The 25550-nt window shown below is 29.8% G+C and overlaps 1 protein-coding gene across 8 annotated transcripts in view; it reads right to left on the reverse strand.

Moving 5' to 3' along the window:
* Positions 1-25550, reverse strand: part of Rhp (GTP-Rho-binding protein rhophilin) — a 118420-nt gene that overhangs the window by 2847 nt on the left and 90023 nt on the right. For all 8 annotated transcript variants that reach the window (XM_088193182.1, XM_088193183.1, XM_088193179.1 and 5 more), the window contains 10 exons: positions 17217-17333; positions 15784-15911; positions 4297-4450; positions 3875-4016; positions 3709-3800; positions 1526-1675; positions 1293-1451; positions 999-1222; positions 205-351; positions 2-129 (listed from right to left, as the gene is read on the reverse strand). In XM_088193182.1, the coding sequence (XP_088049308.1) occupies positions 2-129; positions 205-351; positions 999-1222; positions 1293-1451; positions 1526-1675; positions 3709-3800; positions 3875-4016; positions 4297-4450; positions 15784-15911; positions 17217-17333 (1441 nt within the window). The remainder of the gene's footprint in view (position 1; positions 130-204; positions 352-998; positions 1223-1292; positions 1452-1525; positions 1676-3708; positions 3801-3874; positions 4017-4296; positions 4451-15783; positions 15912-17216; positions 17334-25550) is intronic.

Raw genomic sequence — 25550 nt, forward strand, 5'->3', positions numbered from 1 at the left:
CGTATTATAGCAGGAGCTTCGACGACTTCAGCAAAATCTGGACTATCAGGTAAAAGAGCACTTTCATTTACAGCTTTTTCGTAATACAGACGCAAGACACGGCATAAGCATGCTTTAGATTTCAACTCTCTAGAATAAATAATTATAACATTAGTCACTGGAGTATAGATAAAATTATGTTCGAGTGTAAAAATAATACTTTACCGGCACATTCTTTGTAAACGTAAAGCTTCTTCGTAATAATTCAATGCTTCAGTGAGATGTGCTTTACCTAAAGCAATTCTATGACTATCTTTGTTAACCATCGACCCATTGCTATTTCCATTTTTAATCAATGCTTGATCGACATTTCTGAATACAAAAATTGGTTTATTAATTCATATTATAAGAAATTAATATTTTTATTATATCAAGTTAAATGTTAGGTCATTGCATATTTTGTTGAATTCCCCTGTGATTTACTTATACTGATGTGTTCTATGGTAATATGAGATGCCGTCATATAATATTTCAAGAACTGAAGATGAAAATCAACTTTCAATTTCAATTCTAATTAGGTGCCAACTTAACATAAAAATGTTTATCAATTGATAAAAATATTTTGCCTACTGATAAGAATGATAATCTTTCTAAAAAAATGTTTTCAGAAAGTAAATACTAATCGTCATTACAAATACCGTAATGTTGTCAATAAAGACACAATTTGATATGTTACCTAGCTTTTAATGAAAATTAAGATAAATAAGGTATTAAGTATCGCAATTAAAACATACAGAGAACAGTTAAGTACTCAAGATTTTAATGATAACTGTTTATGGATGCATTTATGTTATTCCATATACATTATTATTTATATTTTATACTTTTAGTGTAATATCACTATTACGGTATTATATTTTAAGAATATAAAAAAAAACAACTATTGAAACTGCACCAAGTTTAAACATAAAATACAATGACTCAAAACAATTTTAATTTATAAAAAGAAAATATAAAACCTGTCAGTTTTCACAACATATTCACACCAATCCGGTAGGTTCAAGTCTGAAGCATGAATATTAGTTATCCGCTCTTGAGTCTTACTCGACGATCTGCTCGACGTTGCGTTTAATAATCCAGTTGCGATGTGATGGTGAGCTAATGCTTTATAAAATTCCGTTTTTATATTGACCAAAGACACCCATGAATATGGCACATAACTTAAAACTGTATCGGCTTGCATCTGTAACAAAAAACATTCATTAAGCAAATCTTTCCTAACAAATTGTACTTAAAATAATATTAAAAACAACCTTCTGTCCAAGTGTTTGATACTGCTGAGCCAGCGTCTGACTCTCTTGACATAGATCGAGGCAAAGAGGCAAATCGTCGCACAATTCCTTCTCTCTAGCGGTGCATTCCTCTTGAGCTCCAAGCACCAATTTTTCAAAAAGACATTCGCGTGCTTGAGCCTGTTCGGAACAATATTTATTTATTTATTAAATATATATAATTGTGTTGAACTTTTAAGATGAAAGATACTCACTAGCATTAAATTTACAAGCATATCTAACATATCAGGTCCCAGATCCATGCTTGGTGCGTTTGTAAAGTTTTCGTGAATGTATCTAAACATACCAGCTGCGCGTAGCAACGAATCAACTGCAGAATCTAAGCCTTTAGATTCTGAACGATCCTGAAATTATAATAATATATTATTTTAAGTGTATAATTACTATTCATATATACAATATGAAATAAATATATAATTAATTATAAAAAATATTAGTGATTACAAACGTCTATGTGCGAGATTTGGTGCGCAAAGTGCAATATTACAACCGCGTAAAAATATTACTGTATGGATATGTATCATGCACTTATATTATCACACTTATATAATCTTGTATTTTAGCTCAGAATTTCGCGCTTTGCACTCGTAATTTTGCGCTTCACGCACATATATTTATTTATTTACTAAAATAAGATCATCATGACCTAACAAAGTAAACCCTAATGCATTAAAATGGTCTATAATAATTCTAAAATTAGACAAAATAAATCGGACCAGCTCTTCAAAACAGAAAAACGTACTACCATCATGAAACGTTATTTGAGGACATTGCTCGAGAACGTTCCGAACATATTTTTTGGAAGCAGCTACAATATTTCTGATTTTATCAAAGATAAACAAATTACATTTTATATAAAAATATTATATGTACATATTTTATTTATTGTAAATCTTCCATTGTAACATGGCAGGCGTTAGCCCAATGCGTTATAACGGGGTAACGTACCAGACTAAAATCAGTCAATAAGTACCTTAATTCAGAGGCCCAAAGGAAATCTGGGCTAAAATGTATTATTGCTGTTAGCAAAAGATTTTTTTTATGTTTTTAAAGTAAAATAAAATACTCGATAAGATAATAATATTGACAACAGTGCTCCTGGAACAGCAAATCAATACTGCCCTGTGTACTTATACGTACCGGTGCATCCCTCACAGCAAACGACCAATCACAGGGCATGGTATGATCACGGTATTATAAAAATTAATAAATTGATCTACTCAAAATAACAGCTAAATTATTAAGTGAGCGGTGTCGAAATTATTCGAGAATCTTTAAAAAATATAAATGTACACTTTTTCTCAAGAAATGTCGAGAAACGTTTACAGCAAAGTATTCTTATAAAAAGTTAATGTAGATAAAATTTATTTTGGGGGGCAAACACAAAAATTGCATAGTAATTCTAATAACCGAGTTTTTATCAACACATGTACATATAATATTGCAACCAACTTTCACGTAAGTATTATTTACTAATTATTGAGATAAGCATAATCAACAACTACTAAGTTAGTAGTGAGACACCAGACTGAAATCAATTCTGTAAATCAGTGACATCTATTTTATTAATTATAAACTATTATTTCAGTTTATAATCAATAGATGTCACTATGCACTTGTGAAATTAGGAAAATCGAATAAAACCTAGTCTGTGATGATCTATCGGAATTATAATTATATAATAATTAGTAATTTATATCTCCCAGATAAGATAGAAATCGTAAGACACTAAGATCAATATAATATTCAAACACAGGTCTTTCATGTATTAGCCACTAACTTATACCTCTCTATTGTGTTAGTTTATGTTTCAATACGAAAAATACTTTAAGAAAATGAATAAAAATAGAGATAAGTAGAATTGGTTATTATTTTCAGTGGCTAAAAAATTAGGATTGAAAATTTAATAAAAAAAAGGAGCAGATATTGTTTTTTTAAAGGAAGTTTTATGATAAGTAGAATTGTTTTTTATTTTTAGTGACTAGAAAATTACGATTGAAAATTTAATAAAAAAAAAAAAAAAGCAGATATTGTTTTTTTTAAAGGAAGTTTTATGATAAATGGTTTCTAATTGTATGTTCGAAATAAAATATAATTTTATATTTGTATCGCTTTAATGAATATTAATTACTTATTTTACGATCAATGTGTAATAAATCATGATTTTGCTAAACGATTTTCGATTTTAATCTGCACTGTATAAACATGTAATTAAGTTTTTAATGTATTTAATTAAATTCATGCATTTAATTAGATTATTGGAATTGCTCGTTACGCGAAACAGGCAAATCAGATACTCTGAAACTTTTTTTTATTAACAGTAACAATAACAGATTGATTTTTTATTATTATATATTGATAGTCATAATCAATTTACCTGCTTTGCTCCGATTTGCGTGTATATGGCCGCCATATTGAAAAGAATGCAAGCTTTCTCGAAAGCGACGGTTCTTTGGCACGAAGGGACACCTAAAGGTATAAAAATAATATTAATATGATCAATGGATAAATAATGAATGTTTATATATAGAAAGTATAATTACCGGTCAATGAGTCGAACCATTCGAAATATATTCCCAGACTCCTGTCGGGTGGAAAGAATCTCCTTTCAATAAAATATAGTTGGTTGTAGTAACGAAACAATAAGGCCACTCCATTTGCATTGCGAATCGGCGTTCTTATCGCCTAAAACGTAATAATAAAAAAAAAACTTTCTTTAGTATCATTATAGTATTTGTAACACAAAATAGGGAAAGAATAATAACACACACATAGCTAATTATTTTAAATAAACGAAGCATGTTAATAATGATACGTGTGCACGCAATTTTTGAACTAGATTCGTTTCTTGAAAAAAATTGTTTCTAAAAATGCGTCCTCTCACTTTTACCACTTGCTCAACTTTCAATTACTATTTTGTACGCATTAGGTCGCTGTATCGATTTATCTGATTGAGAACACACACCTGTCTCATGTCCATGAAGTCGGATATGGCATCTTGATAAGTGGTGGCATCTTCGCTGTAGTGCTCCAAGATGAAATCCGTAAACGGCTCTCTGAAGTCCACCTCTTTGGTCTCCTTCAGGCCCAGAGGAATCATAGGCATCACGCTGTCTTTGCTGCAATAGAAATTTAATAACTTAAAAATCATAGGGTTTATTATGTCAATCGAAGCGAGACGCTACAATAGGAAGTATCATGGTGAAAAATTGAAATTATACGCCAGGACAAGAATGGAGAAAGCGACGTTTGTCGCGTTAACGTGTCAACTGCGGAAGTGGCGTATCAGATCTTTGAGAAATGGTTATGTTTTATGTATTTATTTTTTGTGGAAGAATTGCTAAATACACGTAGACACAAAAGCTTTTTTTTAATTGACGAAGATAGGCCAAGACGTCGGATACTCCGGATGATGTAATGTTTAAAGTCTGGAGAACAATGGAGGGGCATCGACCAGGACAAGTCAGCGTCGATCATAGCCACCATGGGAACATTATCCGACCATTGTTTCCATTGTTCGCGGATGGCGTGCGACCACGCGAGAAGAAGAAGCTCTCGACATCCATTTTATGGTAATTCTTTGACGGACGAAACCTAGATCGTTCGTAAAGATACCCTTAAGAGGCGAACGGTTGCCGTTTCGCGAATAATAGCATAAAACCTACACACCCCTAAAAAAAATTTGCTGGCACTTATAATCACAATCTCAAATTTAATTTATCTGTGTCTTAATAATAAGACTACTGACATAACTGAATCATATTTAGAAATTTCTATTTGTTATCGTGTTAAAAATAATATCAAAAAATATTAGATCTATCTAACATCATCAATATCAACAAAAAGAATCGACTTTTTCAACGTAATTGTGTTGTCCTTGCTGAAATTAGTTAGCATGTTAAAACTTTTTTTAATCTATTATTATAAAGATAGTATCCACATTTTTCTCGTTAGATATAAACATGATCTGTCCTTATTACTATTTCTCCTCGATAATTCTTTCTTGAAAATTTTTCTAGGTAAAACATATATATTTGTTTCTCATTCTGCAGAAATAAAATATTTGGTTTTATGCGGAATTATTTAAAAATTAAATCTTAAAGTTAAATTTTAATATACCCAATCTGTTGCTAAGGACACTATTATTTGAGACTGAAAATCAGAAAATCAAAATGGACGTTTCGCAACTGTCGAATTGAGTTTTATATACATATTATAACGCATATTAAAATATTCGGGTGAATTTAATTTAAAAAAAAAGAAAAACATAACAAGAATTCTTGAGGTAAATATTAAAATTTGGCAAAAAATATGATATAAATTTTCGAGAAGAAACACTATCCATAATATTATATTTATAATTAAAATATTTTTAACAAAACACTTTCAAGTACAGTTTTGCCACCTTAACAACACAAACTAAATACAATTACATTATTCTTCCCCATCTATTAATATAAAAATATTATGAATAACATTTTCGCATAATCATTAGCCGTAATAATGTTTTTTTTCAAATTTAATTTATTTTCACAGTAATAATTACCACCAAAGGGGAAACAGCAATCTAATATATTTGGTTAGGAAATATCATAAATTCTATGATATTACATTAAAATAATTAATGAACATAATTAAAATTAATTTCGACAAATTAACTACATTTATAATCGTACCGAGTCGTTAAAGATAATTATGAAATTGTAAACGGTGCATGGTCGTTAAAAGAGGCGTTATAACCGGAATGACTGCGAGAGGCGCGCGGCAACTGTCAAAAATGAACTACGTACGTTTCAATTTCGAACCTCTGAGAGTTTGAATTGCTCGATGATGAATTGTCCATTGTTACTATCTCGATTGCGACTTGGATTCGCAATTAATCATATCTCGTTTTAAGAACTGCCGGCCTCCATTATCGTCTTTCATTGGGCGGTACAAAAGCTATTGTAAAAGATTTGACCTCGCACACATTTTAACGTGTGTTCACATATACGTATTATGTAGCCTCTTTTAAAAATATTTTTTATAATGTATTTCTAGATCTGATTAATATCTTGCAGATAATTATGGAACGAACCATAATTTTATTTATAAGAAAATCAAATATATTTCAGAGAATTTTTCATTATTCGATTAAATGCGATTCATAAACATTTTTATGCAAAATGGAACCACTTCCCACACTATTTAGAGCTTCTATGTGAACTTTCCTGAGAAATATTCCAAACTTAAATAAATAGTACATCATACACTCATCCCTTGATTTAAGCGGTATATACGTTGCAGGAAATATCGTGTAAATCAAGGTATAGAACGAAAATTGTAATAAAACATATTTGCATGAGCAGTGGAAGAGGTTCCAGACGTAGGTTAAGTGCAAGAAATAGGAATAAGTACGTTTGTACATCGCCGCGCTAATCATATGGAACCAAAAATGTAGGATTTGTAGTATTGAAAAAACTGTTTTTTCTTAACCACGTAAGTGAAATCATATAAAATATAACTTAGTGTAAATCAAGGAATAAGTATATATATCATTCTATCGTATACATCAAGTCATTTATAATTATTTTTTATGACTAAATGTAACACATATTCAACTACTATAAGCTGTCATTATTTTTTCTATATTAAGAAAAACAAAATATTTTATTAGAATTCATTTCAATGCTTCATGGTTTGTCCGCTTATTGATGTTTCATTGGTGTTTTATTTTCAGAATACAACTCAAAAAAGTAAAATTTAAGTCTTGCCTTAATGTCATTTTTGCAGCTGATAGAACCTGTGGACTCTGGATTACCAGTCTAGACTTTACAGACTACGCTATTCCGATCTTAAAGTAAAGTAAGAACATCATTTGGGTCGAAAATTCTCTAAAAATATAATTGATGTATTTGCATGTATTATTTATAGTTTAAACTTTTTTTTTATACCATATGGTACACTTTATATAACCAGATAATAAATATTAAACTGGTTCAATGTTTGAAATGTACCTTTACATATTTTTTAATGATTATATTATAGAAATATTGATTCCAATTTATTACATTAATGATTGATGACTGACCGATAAAATTTATCCATCAACTATATGATGTATATAAATTAATAAGATGATGTACATTTCTATACCCGATAATTATGATAGAGATAGATTAACCTTTTATATTGTATATTGCTTTTAAAATAAAAAATATTAGCTAGTATTTTTCTTTTAAAATAAAAATATTATATAATATATATATAGATGCAACCAAAACAATTGTATTTATTGATTTGGTTTGTAACATAAGTTGTGTTTATATTCATGGTTATTTGCTATAGTTGCACCAACCGCAAAACGCGGTTTGTTATTGCCGTTCCGCATTAGTTAACGAACAGAATTCCATATAAAAAGCAAATCTAACTGAGATCAAAGAAAGCTTACATACATTTCAGCATTACTTACAATCGATTCACAATAAAAAATATCTCTAATAAAATATTGCATAATCGATATTTCTCCTAATGGCACAAATCAAACTTGCAGAGTATTGATAAAGAATAAAACAAAAAGAACCGAGGATGTTAACTCAAATGCAATATACTTAACCCAAGAAAGTATCGTGACATCAACAGTATTACTGCATTATTTACAGTCGATTCGGTTATGATGACGATGATCGATTCATTGTGCATAACGGTTCGCAGCCGAGAGAGCCCTCCTTGATCTGACCCACAGTCTCTCATTAACGGTATTTAACTGGTACCCTCTAATTGCGACCGGTTCAGACTCCGGGGCGAAATCGACCAGACGAAATCTCTGCCAAGGCCACTCGGTCAGACGTCGATCAGATATCCAGGACCTTGGGAATGTCGCCGGTCGTTACATAACATGACATCTCAAGATAATAATGTATATAAATAAATAAAAAAAAACTGGTCGACATCCGCAGCTTCCGCCAGATACTTGATATGAATAATGTGATAGCTTTGAACGCGTTGCGTGCCTCTAGAGACTTTCCAATGAATGATTGATAACGTGCACGTAGTTATTGTTATTGTGGTTTTTGTGTTGGTTGAGGTTAACCTTGATTTTATGTGTAACGTCAATGGGATTGAAGAAACAAGTAATGATTTTTTTGCTACTGATAATCCAATTTCAATTGAAGAAAAATAACATAAGCTTTCAATTTGTCTTGACCATCTTTGAAACAATCGTTCCATATTTGATATAGAGCTTTAAGCATCATATTTAGGTCCACAATATTCAATGAAAAACTGTGACTTTTCCACTGTATGTCTCATGCATTTGCTCAAAATTTGCATTGATGCTATCTTATTATTTGTAATCATTGAATATTTATCATCAAGTTTTAAATTGGTTTTGTGAATGTTAGATGATTATCTAAAAATATTTAAACCATGACGTTTTCTCAATCATTTGCTAAAGAAAAATGCCTTTACTAAGTGGAAATGATCTCAACAGTTACAAGCCATCATTAGCAAATTGAATATTTATGACTTTTACAGAGTGGTGATGTTCATCGCGAAGATAATGAGTTAATTGCGAGTCAGAAGGGTCTGGCTCGCGTGTCAGATGTTCGGGTTATTAAAAAAGCGTTATTCTCCTCTTCTGAGATCTTAATTGCTATCAAACGAATCTCGCTTCTAGACGATTGTTTGAATAATGACACGCGGAACGCGCAATATGATAAAGTAACGTTAATCGAGATGACCGCACAGGGCTTAGATATGTACATACATGGAGTACGTACAAATTGGTGTACGATGACCGCACTGACCACCAACTGGTGCTACCTGTTATGGAAAACTGTCTACTTAATTCTGACCTGGAGCAGTTTGGGAATTGATGCACTTACTATTTAATAAACGCTAATCAAGTCGTTAGAATGTATGCGATAGCTTCAATGTAAGCTTTGAATATTGTTTTGAAAAGCACATAGCTTATAAAAAATGGCATACTTATGATACCAATATAAGATGATGTCCATCGATCACAAAATCAAAAATTGTCTGAACTACTACTGATAATCTGCTGTTAAAGTTGGATTTAATTTGAAGAAATGAAAACATAACATGAACAATTTTTTCATGTGATATTATGACCGTTTTTATATTTGATCATCATTAAGGTGAAAATGTTTTTTTAAGAAAATACATCATTCTTAAATCGTCGCCGTCGCAGTGGGCTCGGCAACGCTCGTTTTATTGCTTTTGACGTGAATTTTTGACTTCTGAGAAGTGTTTTTGCGCCCTTCTATTGCCCAAAATTCGGTTTGAATACAATTTAATAGCAGAGAAGGATCATCCTCCACTATACAATACCTTTGAGGGCCACCCACGGACATCATCTCTGCGCCAGCTTTTCCACCACCGCTCGGAGAAAGCATCTCGTAATTAATCGTGTCGCAATTGAAATATATTCTAATAAAACTTTAACTAGATTCAATTAAGCGTCTCACTGGCTACGAAGTCACACCCCAAAGGTTCTCAAACCTTAAAAATTTTACCATGATTTTAATTTTCCAAGTGTAATTTTGATTTTTTTTATATAATACTATCATTAAGGAATAAAATATTTTTATTGACTAGCATTTCTAAATATTTTCATCATCGAGTTTCTGTTTAGTATCAAACTAATATATATGAAACTCTAAATGTTGTAATTTATCAATGTAAGATTCATCACATGTACTCAAATCTCACCCACACTGTAAAACTAATTTAACAACATTTTTATAAAATAAAATTAAGGGATAAAATCAACCAGATATTTAAAAACATGTAACAATTAAAATATTACAAAAAATACGAGTCCCTCGAAATTTTTAAAAAATATTACCCGAGAATGATTTTTTTAAATTTCCTAGAATCAACCCTATTTTTTCAATTAATTAGGTCATTCAATATAAAGTGACCGATTTTTTTTTAGTAAGATTATATAACGCTACATATTTTTAATTATTTAATATTCTTCATTTATAGAAATTTTCTTTTGCAGAGAATTTAACAATTAATGGATGGATAATGCTTATAATAAAGTTGTGAAGTCGTCAAAGGCTTTTATAATATCACACTAAATATTGAATTTCGTATTTCTATAAATTATTAAAAAGGTGATTATTTGTAGGGGAAAGGTCCGGGGAATATGAGGGATGAGGCAAAATTTCCAATCAAAATTTGCTTAATTTTGCAACAGTAATTAGTGAATTTCACATTATCATGGAGCAATATCGCTTCAAGTCTGTTTACCAACATCGGATGTTTTATATTTATATATTTTTATGCATGGTTTTAATTAGTCTCGCTATATTTAAGAAATGATGAATGATTAATTTCTTCACAATACTACCATACCGTAACTATAATTGTTTTATGGCGGAAACTCGGTTTTTGAGCTTTTTTGTTAACTGTCATATATTCACTAATATATTTTCCGAAACCATATTCAAAAGAGCACTCCAAGTCGGCGGGGAGAAAATTAACAACATTTGTTATGCTGATGTAATGGAAATATTTTATAGTGTTAATAATATGGATAATGTTAATAAAGAATGTTTATAAAAGGGCACACGAATGAACATAATATTTTATTTCTATGCCCTTTTTCATTATATTTACTATATGAGCTTATAAGTCTAATGAATATTTAACTGTTGATGAGGAAACAGAAACAACCATGGCACAGGTAAAATTTTCTTATTACCACAATCGATGCATTATCACATGTTCCAGGCGCCAAGAGAAACAGGAAGCCGTTCATTATAACCCAACGGTGCATATGCTATGGAATGGAGGATCGTCGCGATAAGGAGTAGTCCTTAGCGGCTTCGAAGGTTGAACAAACTGGCTTGAACTTGTCCACCGTTAAGATCCATTACCGGACACGACCGAGAGGGAAGTCGGCGGATTACCGCTTCCTTGGCTTGTCTTGTCTTCTTGTCGTCTCTTCTTCTTGACATTCCGCTTTAATAACCTATCTGACAGCATTAAAGAGCAAGAGCGGCGAGGAGGAGCACTTTCCGGGTTCAAAGAGACGCCGTGTACTTGCAGAGCGATAAATTTTGCACCGTTCCGTTACGAATCAGGATTGCGGTCTAAATGCTAGTAAACATAAATCGATGGAGTATAAATATAACCAGCAAGAAGGGATCAAATTAGGATTATCTTAGATTTCTCTAAGTAATTATATCTGAATGAAAATACATTGGAAAATCTTTTTATACATACAACAAATAAAGGGAGCGGAACATTGCCTTCAAAAGCACCCACTTTCTAGGTAGTACATTCACAATAAGCATTATTATTCAAATAAAATTCAGATCGAATACCTAAGAAAGAAGGAAAGAAATACCGAAAATTCAACAACAACACCAGCTGAATTATATAAATGTAATGTTTTTATAAATTGTATTATCAGTAATTTGACAACTGGATTTAATGCTACAAAATAAATAAATAATACATTCAGTTTCATGTGGTTATTCCTAAAAGAAAATCTAGAAAAAACAGACTCGAATCTATCCCAACAATATTTTTTTAAATATGTCATTTCAGTAAAATCATATCGGAATACATTTTCACTAGTGGATATATATTTTTACCAGTGAAAATATAAATTATATGATTTCAACTTTTCTATATGTAGTAATATATATTTACATCCGATGTATAAATTTTAGAGGGAATGTGTATTTTTTGGTAAAGTTATATTTTCACTAGTAAAGTCCAAATACATTTTCCCCAGTAGATATATATTTCTACTAGCGAAAATTTAATTTAATCGATAGGCGCTTATATGCTGCTCTAAAATATATATGAAGCGCAATTTGACAGTTGCGAAACGTCCATTTGCTATTCAAACCCAAACCTAGCTCAATAACACTTTTATTATATCAAGTCCGAAACACAAGCTAAATCAATTCATCTCTCAGGGGAAAATAAGCGGAAGAATAAGTACAGACAGACGTCGCATCTTACATATTGCTCCACAGTTTGTCTGCATTTCGATATTACACTATGTTCTAAAAATACGATAGCTATTCTTAATGATATTACTATAGACTTATAATATAAGAGGGTTGATCAAAGTTTATTTAAACCGAATTTTGGTCAATAGGAGAGCGCAAAAATAATTATCACTTCTCAGAAGGCAAAAATTCACGTCAAAAGCAATAAAATCGTGTCGACGCCGTCGTAGTGGGAACGCTCGGTAACGAGCGTTCCCACTGCGACGGCGACGGCACGATTTTATTGCTTTTGACGTGGATTTTTGACTTCTGAGAAGGGATAATTGTTTTTTGCGCTTTCCTATTGGGCAAAATTTGGTTTAGATGTTTTTCAGATAATTTTAACTAAAGAAAAAATAAATAAAATGATCTAATATATAGAAAATAATATCAATAAATTAAAGAGTACCAACTAAATGAAGATTACAAAAAATATTTTATATTAATTATATAAAAAAATATTGAGAGCCTCTGAATTGATATACATTTTTGTTCACAAAAGTTGAATAAGATATGAAAAATGTATGCAATAAATTACAAAATTTAATAAAATAAAATAGTTAAAATACATTATTAAAACATGCGAATAAATAAATTAAAATAAATTAAAGCAATAAAAAATAAATAACTACAGAAATATATGTGAAAAAACGCGTAAAATTAACAATTATTAAAGAAAGAATTAACTCGCCACTCAAAGGGTTAAAGAATGAAGAGGAACAAACTACTCTTCGGTACTTTTACGCGGTATCGAGACCTCATTATTTAGGAATACAGTACAACAAAGATACGAGCGTATTATGTGTTTAAGATAACCAGGGTCTTAATATTTATATGATTTATAAGTTAAGCTGTCGTGACAAACAGTGTCGAATGCTTTTTCTATATCTAACATTAATAATCCAGTACTTTTGAAATTAGTTGAAATTAGCGGAAATGTTTTGATTTAACCTGTTTATTTAGTAAGTCATTGGATGCATTACGTAAAAACCAAATATAATAATTTTATTATAATTTTATTTTAGGAGCAATAAGATTTTTTTTTTAATATTTATCTAAGCGAACAGGACGATAATTGTTTGGAATACTATCTTATTTTCTGTATTTTTTGATTGAATAAATTATGTTATATAGATAGTTTGGAAATACACAAATCATAAGGACTCATTAAAAATAACGTTAACAAATAGCAGTTGTAGTCGGTCAATTATTAACCCATTTGAGTATGAAGTTCATCAAGAGAAAATGGTACTTAAATTTATAATTAGCTTGTATCTAATTAAGGCAATGCTATTAGGAACAAACTTAATGTTTAAAATGCTGTGGATTATTTTGAAAAAAGAAGTGATGTTCATGATAAAGAAAGAAGAAAAATACTAACCACCTCATAATTTGTTGTAATTTAAAGGTCATTCTAACGACAATTTTGAACTAGAAAAAATACTTCTTGAAGGTAAGGTCACTCACGGTATTTCACACAACAATAGAAAAGAGATCTCGTGACCAAAAAATTGCGTTAATAGAACATCTGTTCCGAGACATTAATCACCCATAAATACCGTCAAAAAACTATTGCTATTCCATTCTTTAATTTATCAAGAAGTATTCAGAATTATTTTTTATTAAATTCTGTATCAATAAATTTATTCCCAGGCTCACCAAATGCATTGAGTTTCATAATACATATAGCTAGTACAAAAATTGCATATTTCGTATTAGGATTATATTTTTTTTGCTTCACTAATTTGGATTTTTAAGTAATCGGAATGTGGCTTATCTTAATCTAAATTTTAAACGCAAAATCTTGATGAATGTTTAGTCTAGAATGAAGTAATCTTCCATCACATAATCTATGTGAACTCCACGTAAGTGAGGTAGAACTCAAAAGATGTTCACAGGAAAAAATCAAGAATTCTCGCACGTCCGGCCAAAATTGTTCCCGTCGGAATCGATGTCATGACAGTGTCAAATTCATAAAGTTAAAAAAAAACGAGATGACCGTTAAAGCTTTGACTCCGATCACTTGCATAACCATTCATGACCAATCCGATAACGGAACCTCATCTCGGTGCCACACATAAAATTCATATAAAAATGTAGTTTCATTGCATATATAATAATTAAATGCATAAGCTTTTTTTATTCTGATCCGCCGCATAACAGTTTTTTTATTAATGCTAAACTTTAATTACGAATATATATAATAATTTAACTCTGCTTAAAACTCCATTGTGGGCGTCATTATCAATTGTTACTTTTAACACGTTCCAATTTTTCTTCTTAATAATTTGGTTGTTAATAACGGCCGAGATATTATAATAATGTAATTATTTTGCATTGTAAGCGTTATAAATATAATGATGTTGAATATTTTCTCACAAATTTATCGCGCAATTAAGATTGAAAAAATATGTTTATTTTGGAATTTTCGGTGTTTGGAACACTTAAATAAACGTGTGAGTCGAATTGAATCCAAATATTAAAATTAAGATCTGATAGTGAATTAGAAAATTTGAAACAACTGTTATAGTAGCTGTCAGAGCAAATGGTATTATGATAACAATTTCTGTATCGAATCAATCCAAGTCTGTTGCTATGATTATGTTATATAGTAATCACGTAATCGTGAGTCGTGTTCTTTAGTCACGCATTATTTTGGTTTATATTTTATATTATTAGAATCACTATCATAAAGATAAGCATCATATTTAATAAGAATTGAATTTATATTTTCAGAAAACATATATTAACTATTACTAAGTTGAACGGTTTGAATGCATTACTTTATTGCCGAAATTAAGCCAGTATAAATCCATCTAAAGCATATACAGTTTATCCTCAAAAATCTGTGCTTAATCAACATTTTTATTTTTTATTTATAACATATTTTAATGGGACTGGAATAAAAAAAAACAGATTTTTTGCCACAAAGAATTATTGAGAGAATCTCAAAACCAAATAAGAATCATATATTTTCATAATAAAATGATAATCTGTTTTGTAAATATATTATACATATTCTAATGGAACTATATATGCCAATACAAACTGCAATAAATATTTTTTTTATAATACGTTCATAAAAAATGGTTATTTGTTATATGTAATTTAGAATCACTGATAAATGAGCTTTCTAATAAATATTATTTTCACCATTAACATTCCTGAATACATAATAACTAGTAATCACTAACAATCGCCTTGTTATATGATACCGAACATAATTTCGATAAGATCTAAAATGTCATTACAAAAAATAAAATAATATAAATCAAGACATCAGAGTGAAAGAAATGAACTGTGAATTCAGAAAGTGTAAATTTTTTATCGCTCCAATCGACGATGGCGAAGCGTGAAATGATGTTATATAATAAGAAGTTAAGAGGTTATTAAACTCTCTTCTGTATGGTAGATCTAAAAAAATAAATAAGAATCACCTGTCATTTTGGTACAGTTCCACCGAAGAGTTGAGAGCAGCCAGCTGCTCTTTTAAAAGCTGAAGGTTCGAATTGACAAAGCTGAGCTCCAGGGCGACGGTCTCTCGCAGTTTTCTATTGTGTGTGGCCTGTAAAAAATAAAAATAAAATAAATATAAATAGACGTGTACGAAACGAAAGCAACTAGATCAAAATCTCATTGTTGCATTTTTTTAATTATTTTTTACGTCAGAAATCTGAGGAGTGAGGAGCGTAGAAATTTAATTTAACTTTTTACGCTCGAAAGTATTTTTAGATTATTTTTTTTTATCAGAGTGATGCAATAGCATAATATATTTTTTATACATTAAGTATTTTTAACCTTTAAATTTAAAAATATTTTTTTGTCTGTATAAATATTTGTACTAATTTTTTTATCATACAATTTAGCTATAATTTATGTAATTTCGATTTTAAATAAAATAAAATTATGTTTTTATTTATTTTTCTAATATTTGCTAATTGGATGAAGTCTTAAATTTATTACACTAAAGTAGAAAGACATACTATGTATATTGCAAAATAAAATGTAATATTAGTTGCTAATAAAATTATAGAAAAAAGCATTTCTTTCTTTAAAAAATCAAGCGTACCATAAATACAGGTTTCTGAATTGTAATATAGATGATTTTAAAAAACTAATCCTATACTGAATAATAGCAAAAAAGTATAAAACATACCGAAAAACAGTATTTTTAATTTATGTTTCATAGCTGTAACACATTTAACTAAAATATGGAAAAAATATTAATAAAATATTAGGAAAATGCATTTTTTTTTATCAAAAAATCAATTAAACTATACACAAATGTTTATGAATTTTAATATACATAGTTTTTAAAAACTAATCCCACAGATCATAATATCAAGAACAAAACGAAAAGATAGTACTTTGTATTTATGTTTTGCTCTCTCTAGAAACAGACGTATAAATTATGCATTTAAGCTATTATACCATATTTAAGTATAAGAAGCAAAATAGTTAATAAAATATTTATATAAATATTTTTTCTATCACAAAAATAATTATACAATAAACAAAGGTTTCTGAATTTCAATATAAATAGTTTTGAAATTCCACACAACATAATATATAAATATTAAAAAAACTGTACTTATTTATAACTTGCATCTTAAAGCTGTTATACCACACTTAAATATAAGAAGGAAAAGAGTTAAAATAACGTCATCTTTAGATGATGATAGGTGAATCATTTGATAACAGTAAGTAATTCACTGCTGCCTCATTAAAGATATTCATTTAGAATTGTTTGAAGAATATAATTAAAACAGCTGTTAAAACTGCATATTTTACTGTCGTTAAAAACTAATTAAAATTTAAAATCAATACCGAATGTGTTTATCCAAGAGAGCTAAAGAAAAACCAGACTTACTTTATATAGATTTTCCGCCCCTGCCCTCAGCCTCATCTCCTTGTTGATCTCTTGATTTAGCTGGCATCTTCTATTTTGTAATTTTCCTCTACAAGTCGCTACTCTAGGATCGGAACCCTGTTGACAAAAAACACACAAAAATTTAACATCAAACTACAAAAATGTGACGCAATTTAAGATTTAATGGCCGCGAACGACCACGAAAGGCATCAGAGCAGAATTCCACACAGCCGTTCCAAACAATGGCGCAATTAAAATAAAAAAAGAATCTAGATAATCCAAGGACACGTAACCGACAAAAATAAGCAAGAAAAAAAGCGCCAGAAGATTATTGCGAATTCGTCTATAGACATAATGAATACATTTTTATATAACACGTGCATTTTAAAATTAAAATGTGGTCGAATTTTCTTCAACGTTTGAAAGACAATGGTAAGATTTTTCTCACGGATTTCCTTCCTTGGATGATAAACGTTTACAAACGCTGTGGACTTCTCATGGTTTGTTACGAAAAGTTTTTGTGTGTAAGATCTTCTTTATGGCAAGCGATTAGTTTTTTTATGGTACATAGATATGCTTTTGCTACGCTGACCATTGTGATAGATTTAATGGTTGGAATGCCATGCTTTTTTACTACACAAAGGTTCCCAATTAATAAAAAAATATATTCAAATCAATATTCTAAAGTTGAATTAATAATCTAAAGGTGTTAGAATATCCTATCCTCACACATTTCATAACAAATTAAATTTAATAATAATTATAAATACAATCATCTTAATTTATACAATTATTTTCAGGCATGTATACCAGTTTCAGTATTTATTACTATACAGACATGTGTTCATTTCCCGAGACTTCTTCGTCGCATCCAGCAGCATCAATTATTCAACGACAAGTAGAGATATCATCGTCTTCGTATGTGACGAGAATCGATTCGCCATTTTGCTATTGCTAATTTGCTTCGTGCCTTGCATCACCGATGGATAATATCACTATCGATGACGCTTAGTTTGAATCTATTGAGAATCTCTGAAATTTTATCTCGGCTTTGATATACGTTCTATCGTATTTTTCATCATTGTTGTCGATTACTCGCCTTTGATCTTAACGTTTAATCAATTAATCAACACAATGACAATGACATTCTTTATCAATAACTTTTATTATATTGATGTGTTGTTTACTAAAAATATGTTATTGACCGATTGTTTTGAGTTACATTTTCAAAACATTCCTTTTGTTTTAATTTATACACATTTTATATGAAGTATTTCCATACAGTTTATGAGTAGATATTTTTAATGCCTAATTAAAATATTTTGCATAAAATATGATTTCAGAAAATATGTCGCAACATTGGCTAATTTATATATTTATTTGTAGCAAAAAAAAATTAACTCGTACCTATTTTTATTTATTCAAGAAATTAAAAAATATATTAAAATCCATCATTGTTTTCCCATGGCAGCCCTGCTGCCGCCCAGATAATCGAGAGTATACTGTATCTATATTAACAGTCTCAAACATGTAAGACAAATTGCTTGTATATAATTTAAAACAAAACAAGGACGAAGCCGAGAATATATGGCAGTCCATTTATAAATTAACTCATAATGTTGTTTGCAAAAACTCAATTGATTGTATAATACATAACTAAATAGAGATAAAAAAAATGTCGCAAGAGAGCGTTCTTCGTAGACGTGCCGTGCATTTATGCATCACTTTCGTCCGGCCGTATGCACGCAGCCATTCATGGAAATCGCCAAGGGTACCTTGGATTCGTATTTGCATGAGTGTGTCCGCCCGTTGGAATGAAGAAAAAAGTGAAATCTGTGGAAAGTGGTGTCGTTCATTGAGTATTTCAAGTGCGCCGTGTCAAAACGTGTCACTTTTGTGACCATCGTCGCTGACCGAGAATATATTTTCTTATTTGAATGGCACTTTAGCTTTTCAACATCATTATGCAAGAGTTCGATTACTTGTTTCTGAAGTTAGAAAACCAGCAATGCGTTTTTTTGGGTGTTTAAGTGGCAAACAGTAGTGAGCCATTAAAAAAGCATAAATGTTCATTTGGTCAACATTAGAAATTCTGATCATGGTATTTTTCGGAAAGCTAAGACTCACACATTGATACATCCAGTATTTGAGATGACATATATATCTATTATATATAAATTCTATATTAACATATTTATTTTAAGCAATTTTAGTGAAAAATAACGATTTCCATATTTTATCTAATCTGTTTCATAAGATCTTCGTCAGTAATTTTTATATTATTAATAGTATCTGAAGAAAAGTTATATATTTATTTCTCCCCCCAACTAAATTAAATATTTTTAGAGTGATCGTAAAAATAAATACATAGTAATCGTAAATTATAAAAAAAAAATTTGACTAACCCTTTGTGTAAGTGAAAATCTAACAAAACTAAATTCTAAAAATATACTTTAAAGATATGGAGTATGGAGTACCATGTAGATCTTAGTTGGGTCCATTATTGTTTGTGTGGTTAATAAATTATAATGCGGCTGAATATGTAGGTGCAATTGGCACATTGACTGCGAGACAAAACATTGTCACATTTTTCGCGTTAAAAGCGTCATAAACAAAATGCCATTCATTTTTATGACCATTGTGCATCTATAATTAATAAACTCATTTGAATCAGACATGTAAATATGTATATGTGAGTTCGTGCGGCAAATGGCAAAATAATTGCCAGTTAGAGATCTACCGATTGAGGCGTTAAGTATTAGGTAACACTTAAACTAAAGAGATTAGTGCTATTTACATAAAAATGACACCGAAAATATAATAATCAAGATTTAGGTGTGAATAATAATTATTAACTGCCGATTTTAAACATAGTGCTTTTCAAACTGTCAGCAAATACAAACATTTAAATATTGCTATTATATAATATGTTTGTGTAGCAATAAAAAAATAAGTGCAGCTTGATCTTGTCAGTATTAAAACGCCATCTTTATAGGAAAAGATAATTGCGAAATTAAATCTAGGGAGATAGGCCTCATAAATTTTGGCAGGCAACTTATCTGAAAAAAGATAACTCCAAGCATATATCTCAGGAAATAAGCCTCATAAAATTTGGAAGGTAGCTTATCTAGAAGAAGGTTACTCCGAGATTAATTTTCTGATAGGGGGCAGCAGCGCTAATCTTAATGCTAAAGATGCTCGACATCAATAAGGATTGGAAACAGATATTCACAAGCGGAGTTATATCAACAGTATGGCCGTGGAACTGCGGTACAGAAAACACTACTAATCTCCCGAGAACAACCATTGCAAGTGTTCACCAACGTCTGGAACCGGACAGGACATCAGAAATGCATTTTATATGTAGTAGCAAGTATTCCTTTGCAAAAAAATTAAATAAAAACACATTACAATGTATTGACAGCATACTGGAATGCGAATTGACGAAGTGCTAGGTTGTCGAATCGGCAATCTGTTCAAACTTTGATATCCACGTAACATAAAAATGTTCCAGTATAAAAATAAATTCAAGTACACCTCTACATCTTTGTGATGACTGTTGTGGCGAAAAGTGGTCGAGCCCGAAACCTCCCGACACAATAAGAATCATCTATACTCTCACAAAGTAGAGCTACGCTATCAACTATCGGCAAACACTGAAAAGATTTATTTAATAATTCCTTCATGGTCTTGCTATTAAAAACAAATTTATCATTTAAAGTTTATGATAAGGCTGAAAAGTTAATGAGTGTATTAATTATTTAATATAAAATTAAATTTAATTTACTTTCATTTTTATTGCAAGATAAATTGCGTTTTATAATTGTTATTGTATTTTTCTATGTGGCTTTTACTCATGTATGTAATTATTTTTCAGTAGATATTTTCACTGAAATATTTCTACTCTTTTACTTAGGTGTGAATTTATATGAAATAGATCTGTCATAAAAATTATTACTGCAACATATATCGTCACAACTCTTGTTTTAAAATATTTCTAAAAATATTAATATGCTATTCTATCCAATTGCATCAATTATTTTTATGAAGCTCTAGTTTTATACATCGATGGATCATTGTTTTTCACCTCATCTGTACATCAAAGATAATTTTTAATTTAACATAACATACTTCATGTACCTAAGTAATCATCACCACATTTTGACTCAATTTAGATATTTTCTGAAAACTATAAAAAATCAACGTTGCTTCAAAAAAACTTCATATACTAAAAATTAAAGAAGCAGAGTATTTATGTATAATAGATAAATACAATAATCATATATATTAAGTCTTTATAAGCCCACCTGGAAATAAAAGCTAGTGAAACCAGATCTAGAATAACCTAGCCCGAAGGCTTTACGACTTCCTTCGGAAATCACTCGCCTAATGATAATTATTTCGAAATGCTCTCTTCACACGTGTTATCTCTCATAACGACACACCATCTGTCTCTCTACAGCAACATCCAGTTTGCATCCAGATTGCCTCCCATGCATGTTAAGTGACCCCTGAGAAGTACGAATATTGAGTATGAGATTTTCAGCAAAAGGAAGTGCAGCGGTCGGGCGGGAGCGGTCGTCGAACCCGCAAAGGCCATAATTGCAATCTGCACACGCACCAGGGGTCGACAACGTTTTTCCACGCGTGCTCGAAGGTTGCGGTAGTGCGTGGGATAGGTACATAGATAATATAAAGAATGACGCAACGCTATAGTTCGTCTTCCTACGCACGAGCGTACAGCATAATGGGAGATTTTTATCTACGGACCATGGGAGATAAGGTCGAATTTAACGACCATTAGCCACGCTAAATTATAATGTTTTAGATGTAATACGTATTTGGATGAAATGATAATATTATTATAAGGTTGTGTGTGTTTGAGATTGACAGCATTTTTGAGAGGCACTCAATCTGCATAACATTAGCATAAATGCCCTTCTGATGAACGTGCGTGAATTTAATTCATGTATACCTGACAGAATTTCAGCTCAATGCCCATAATTATATTAAAAAATATATATTTTCAATATTTAATTAAATCAATTATAAATAATACACATATATCCTCTATCTTTATTTTTATACACAAAGCATGACTTTTCTCACGTTGTTTTTTTTTTTAAGTAATGAAACTGCGTTTCCTGTAAGAATTTCTCTTACTGTTCATTAGCTATTTATTCGCTATTTCTAAGAAGTTATATTGCATTTATTAATTTATATTAGTTCCGTTAGTTAAATATCTGCAAAATTAAGTTGCAAATTTTAGCAAACATTCCAAATAAAATTCGGTATAAGTCAGATTCTGTGAATACTAAATACTGTTAGATTACGAACGTTTTTACTATGTAATTCCGTTAATTCATAAGTGTCAACTATATCAATAATTTACATATGACACACATACTTTTTTTATCTAGTATAAAAAGATTAGAAACCGTTTGTTATAAAAATATGTAGAATAAGTTTTTTGCTATTGATTGTCATAAAAAATATTAAAAAAACGGTTAATCGAATATACAATCATGGTAAGTATTATAAACAATTCACAAACGGTATTATTATATGTAAATATTATACATCACTATAACTTGACAAGTTAATATTACAATTGACAAATTTATTTAACAACGCAATAAATTTACTCTTTTTTAATGTAAATGTTAACCGGTAAATTAACTTATAACAAAAAAGCATATATTGTAAAAACTAGTAACATAAATATACGCATAACAATTATGTACATAAGTATCACATAAATGCGCCTAAAAATCATGCAATATTTCGATCGTCAGTGTCCATTGATATATTATTTTAATATACTACAGCAATATACAAATAAAATGACTTTCCCATTTAGTATTTACAGAAGCATGAAAAATTCAGTTATCAACGTTTACTGAAAAGAAAAAATCCGGTCCAGCAAAAATCGCAAGAATTAGATAGAATTCTGTATATAAAAGTATGTAAAAAAAGTATTTTATTTTATTTTTATATTATTTAATATTAACTATTGTTTATTACTACTCTACTCTCTTTGCAAAAATAAATATTTTTAAACGTTTTCTTACACCTTTACTAGTATCTTAATGTTTATTATTTAAGTAATGAATTTTTTTAAAAGCATCTATTTCTAAGCAAGATTAGCCGATATATTTATAAAAACTATTTTTAAAATAAGTTTCAAGTCGATTTATTAAAAACTACGGCAGTTATCGTGTCCACAAAATTTCGTTATATCACATAAAATTAACAAAAATATTTTTACTTAAATACTTTTTTTTCTAGGATTTTTTTACAAATTATTTTGTGTTTTGAATAGCCAGTATTTCGAAAAAATATAATATATATGACTGGCTAACGTACTATACATAATAAGATCTATTTTTAGAATATATTTTATTACTCAGTATTCGTATCCATAAAAACCCACATAAATGACCAAAAAATTAAAAAAACTTTACTTATTTTTTTAACTGAGATACGATTTTAATACTTGGGATTTTTACCGTAACTGTCTTTAAAGTGTTTTGTAAGTTATAATTCTAGTACATACATAATAAAGAAAAATAAAATTACAGGCGTTAGCCTTATGGGTTATAAAAGGTTAACGCATATATTTTATAAGCCATAAACTAATTTATAAACAATAACTATAATTAAAAATAACCTCATCAGTCAAAAAATAAGCAAAAAAAAATCTCTTGGGCATGTTGTAATAACAGGAAAGGTGCTTAAAAAACTACTGAAAAAAATATAATAATATATACAAACATTTTCAACGCAATAATAAGAATCCAATATTTTCCAACACAATGGAAGAGAACACAGATTATAATTATTCCAAAACCAGGAAACTCTTACAGGACGATTAGTCTTTTGCCAATTTTATTAAAAATGTTTAAGAAGCTACTGCTACATATAATAAATACAATACAACAGACAAGAAAGATAATCCCGAAACAGATTTCTCCAAGAGCATTGAAAAATTGACTCCAAAAACACTGGCAAAGGAGAATAATAATAATCTACAAGAGAGAAAATATTGCTCCTTCTTTGATATAAGTTAAGCTTTCGATAAAGTGAGGCATATGGGATTAAACTATAAAATCAAAAAGCCACTACCTTTTCATAAAATCATATTAGCAAAAAAATGCATTTTTTATTATATTTTTATTTTAATTTAAAACATTTTTTACATGAATACTTTTTTCTTTAGGATTTTTTTAATTGAAAAAAATACGATATATTATACTGGCTAACGTACTTAGCCAAGAAATTTAGAAAAATTTAAAAATTTAAAATAAATTTAATTACAATATCTGCAAAGCTACGGCAGTTTTCGTATCCATGAAAACCCTCATAAATGACGGAATAGCGTAGTCCGTAAGGTAACTCTGAGGTTGCGGGTTCGAGCCCCGCCAGCGTTACTCGAATATTTATTTATAAAAAATGTGCAATTATTAAAAAAACAGTCCCAACTGCAGTGACATATATTAGTTATAAATTATATTACATATAATAATTTATAATTATTAATATAGATGTCACCGATTCTCAGACTTTTAGTCTGACGGTTAAAACTTACTTGCAGGTATATATTATATCTGATTGATTTACTCAATTGGTACAAATTTACCCCGTTGTAATGCATTGGGTTTACGCCTGTCAGGTAACAATGGATGATTTAATACAAAATAAAAATATATCTGAGCGATAGATTATTTGTAGTAAAATGTCAAGACGAAAAGTCCTCCGTCTGTTCAATAAATTCTGGAGTACTTTAAGGCAGTGTACTAGGGCTAGTACTGTACTTAATATATACAGCAGACTTGCCTACTGCAAACAGGATCACTCGGGCATCCTTTGCTAATGATACATTTATTCTGGAGGATTATAGTGAGAGCCCAGTTACAACGTCTAATTAACTCTAAGAAACCCTCAAAAAATACAAGGCAAACGAGCTAAAGTCTGTCTATGTTATCTATACCATAAGAACGAAAACATGTTCTCCCGTTCGATTAAATAACGCAATATTTGGGGATGCACCTTGACACAATGCTCACCTGTAAAACTAATATATGCAGTAAAAGAAAACAACTAAGAATATTATTGATTAATGGGCAAAACTTCCAAACAAATAAAATTTTAAGAGTGATATTAAATGCTTCATAATATATCCCAAACGTTCTTATTCACAAAGATTTGGAAATAAAATTGGCAAGGCAAATGTGAATAATGCAATATAAAAATACAAGGAAAAACTGGAGAAAAATTCCAACAAATTGACCAATAAATTTATTACCGAGAAAAATTTAATTAATTTATAATTAT

This window comes from Plectrocnemia conspersa, unplaced genomic scaffold (assembly GCF_051122295.1).
Source record: "Plectrocnemia conspersa isolate PC_06_02 unplaced genomic scaffold, ASM5112229v1 ptg000009l, whole genome shotgun sequence".
Lineage (NCBI taxonomy): Eukaryota > Metazoa > Arthropoda > Insecta > Trichoptera > Polycentropodidae > Plectrocnemia > Plectrocnemia conspersa.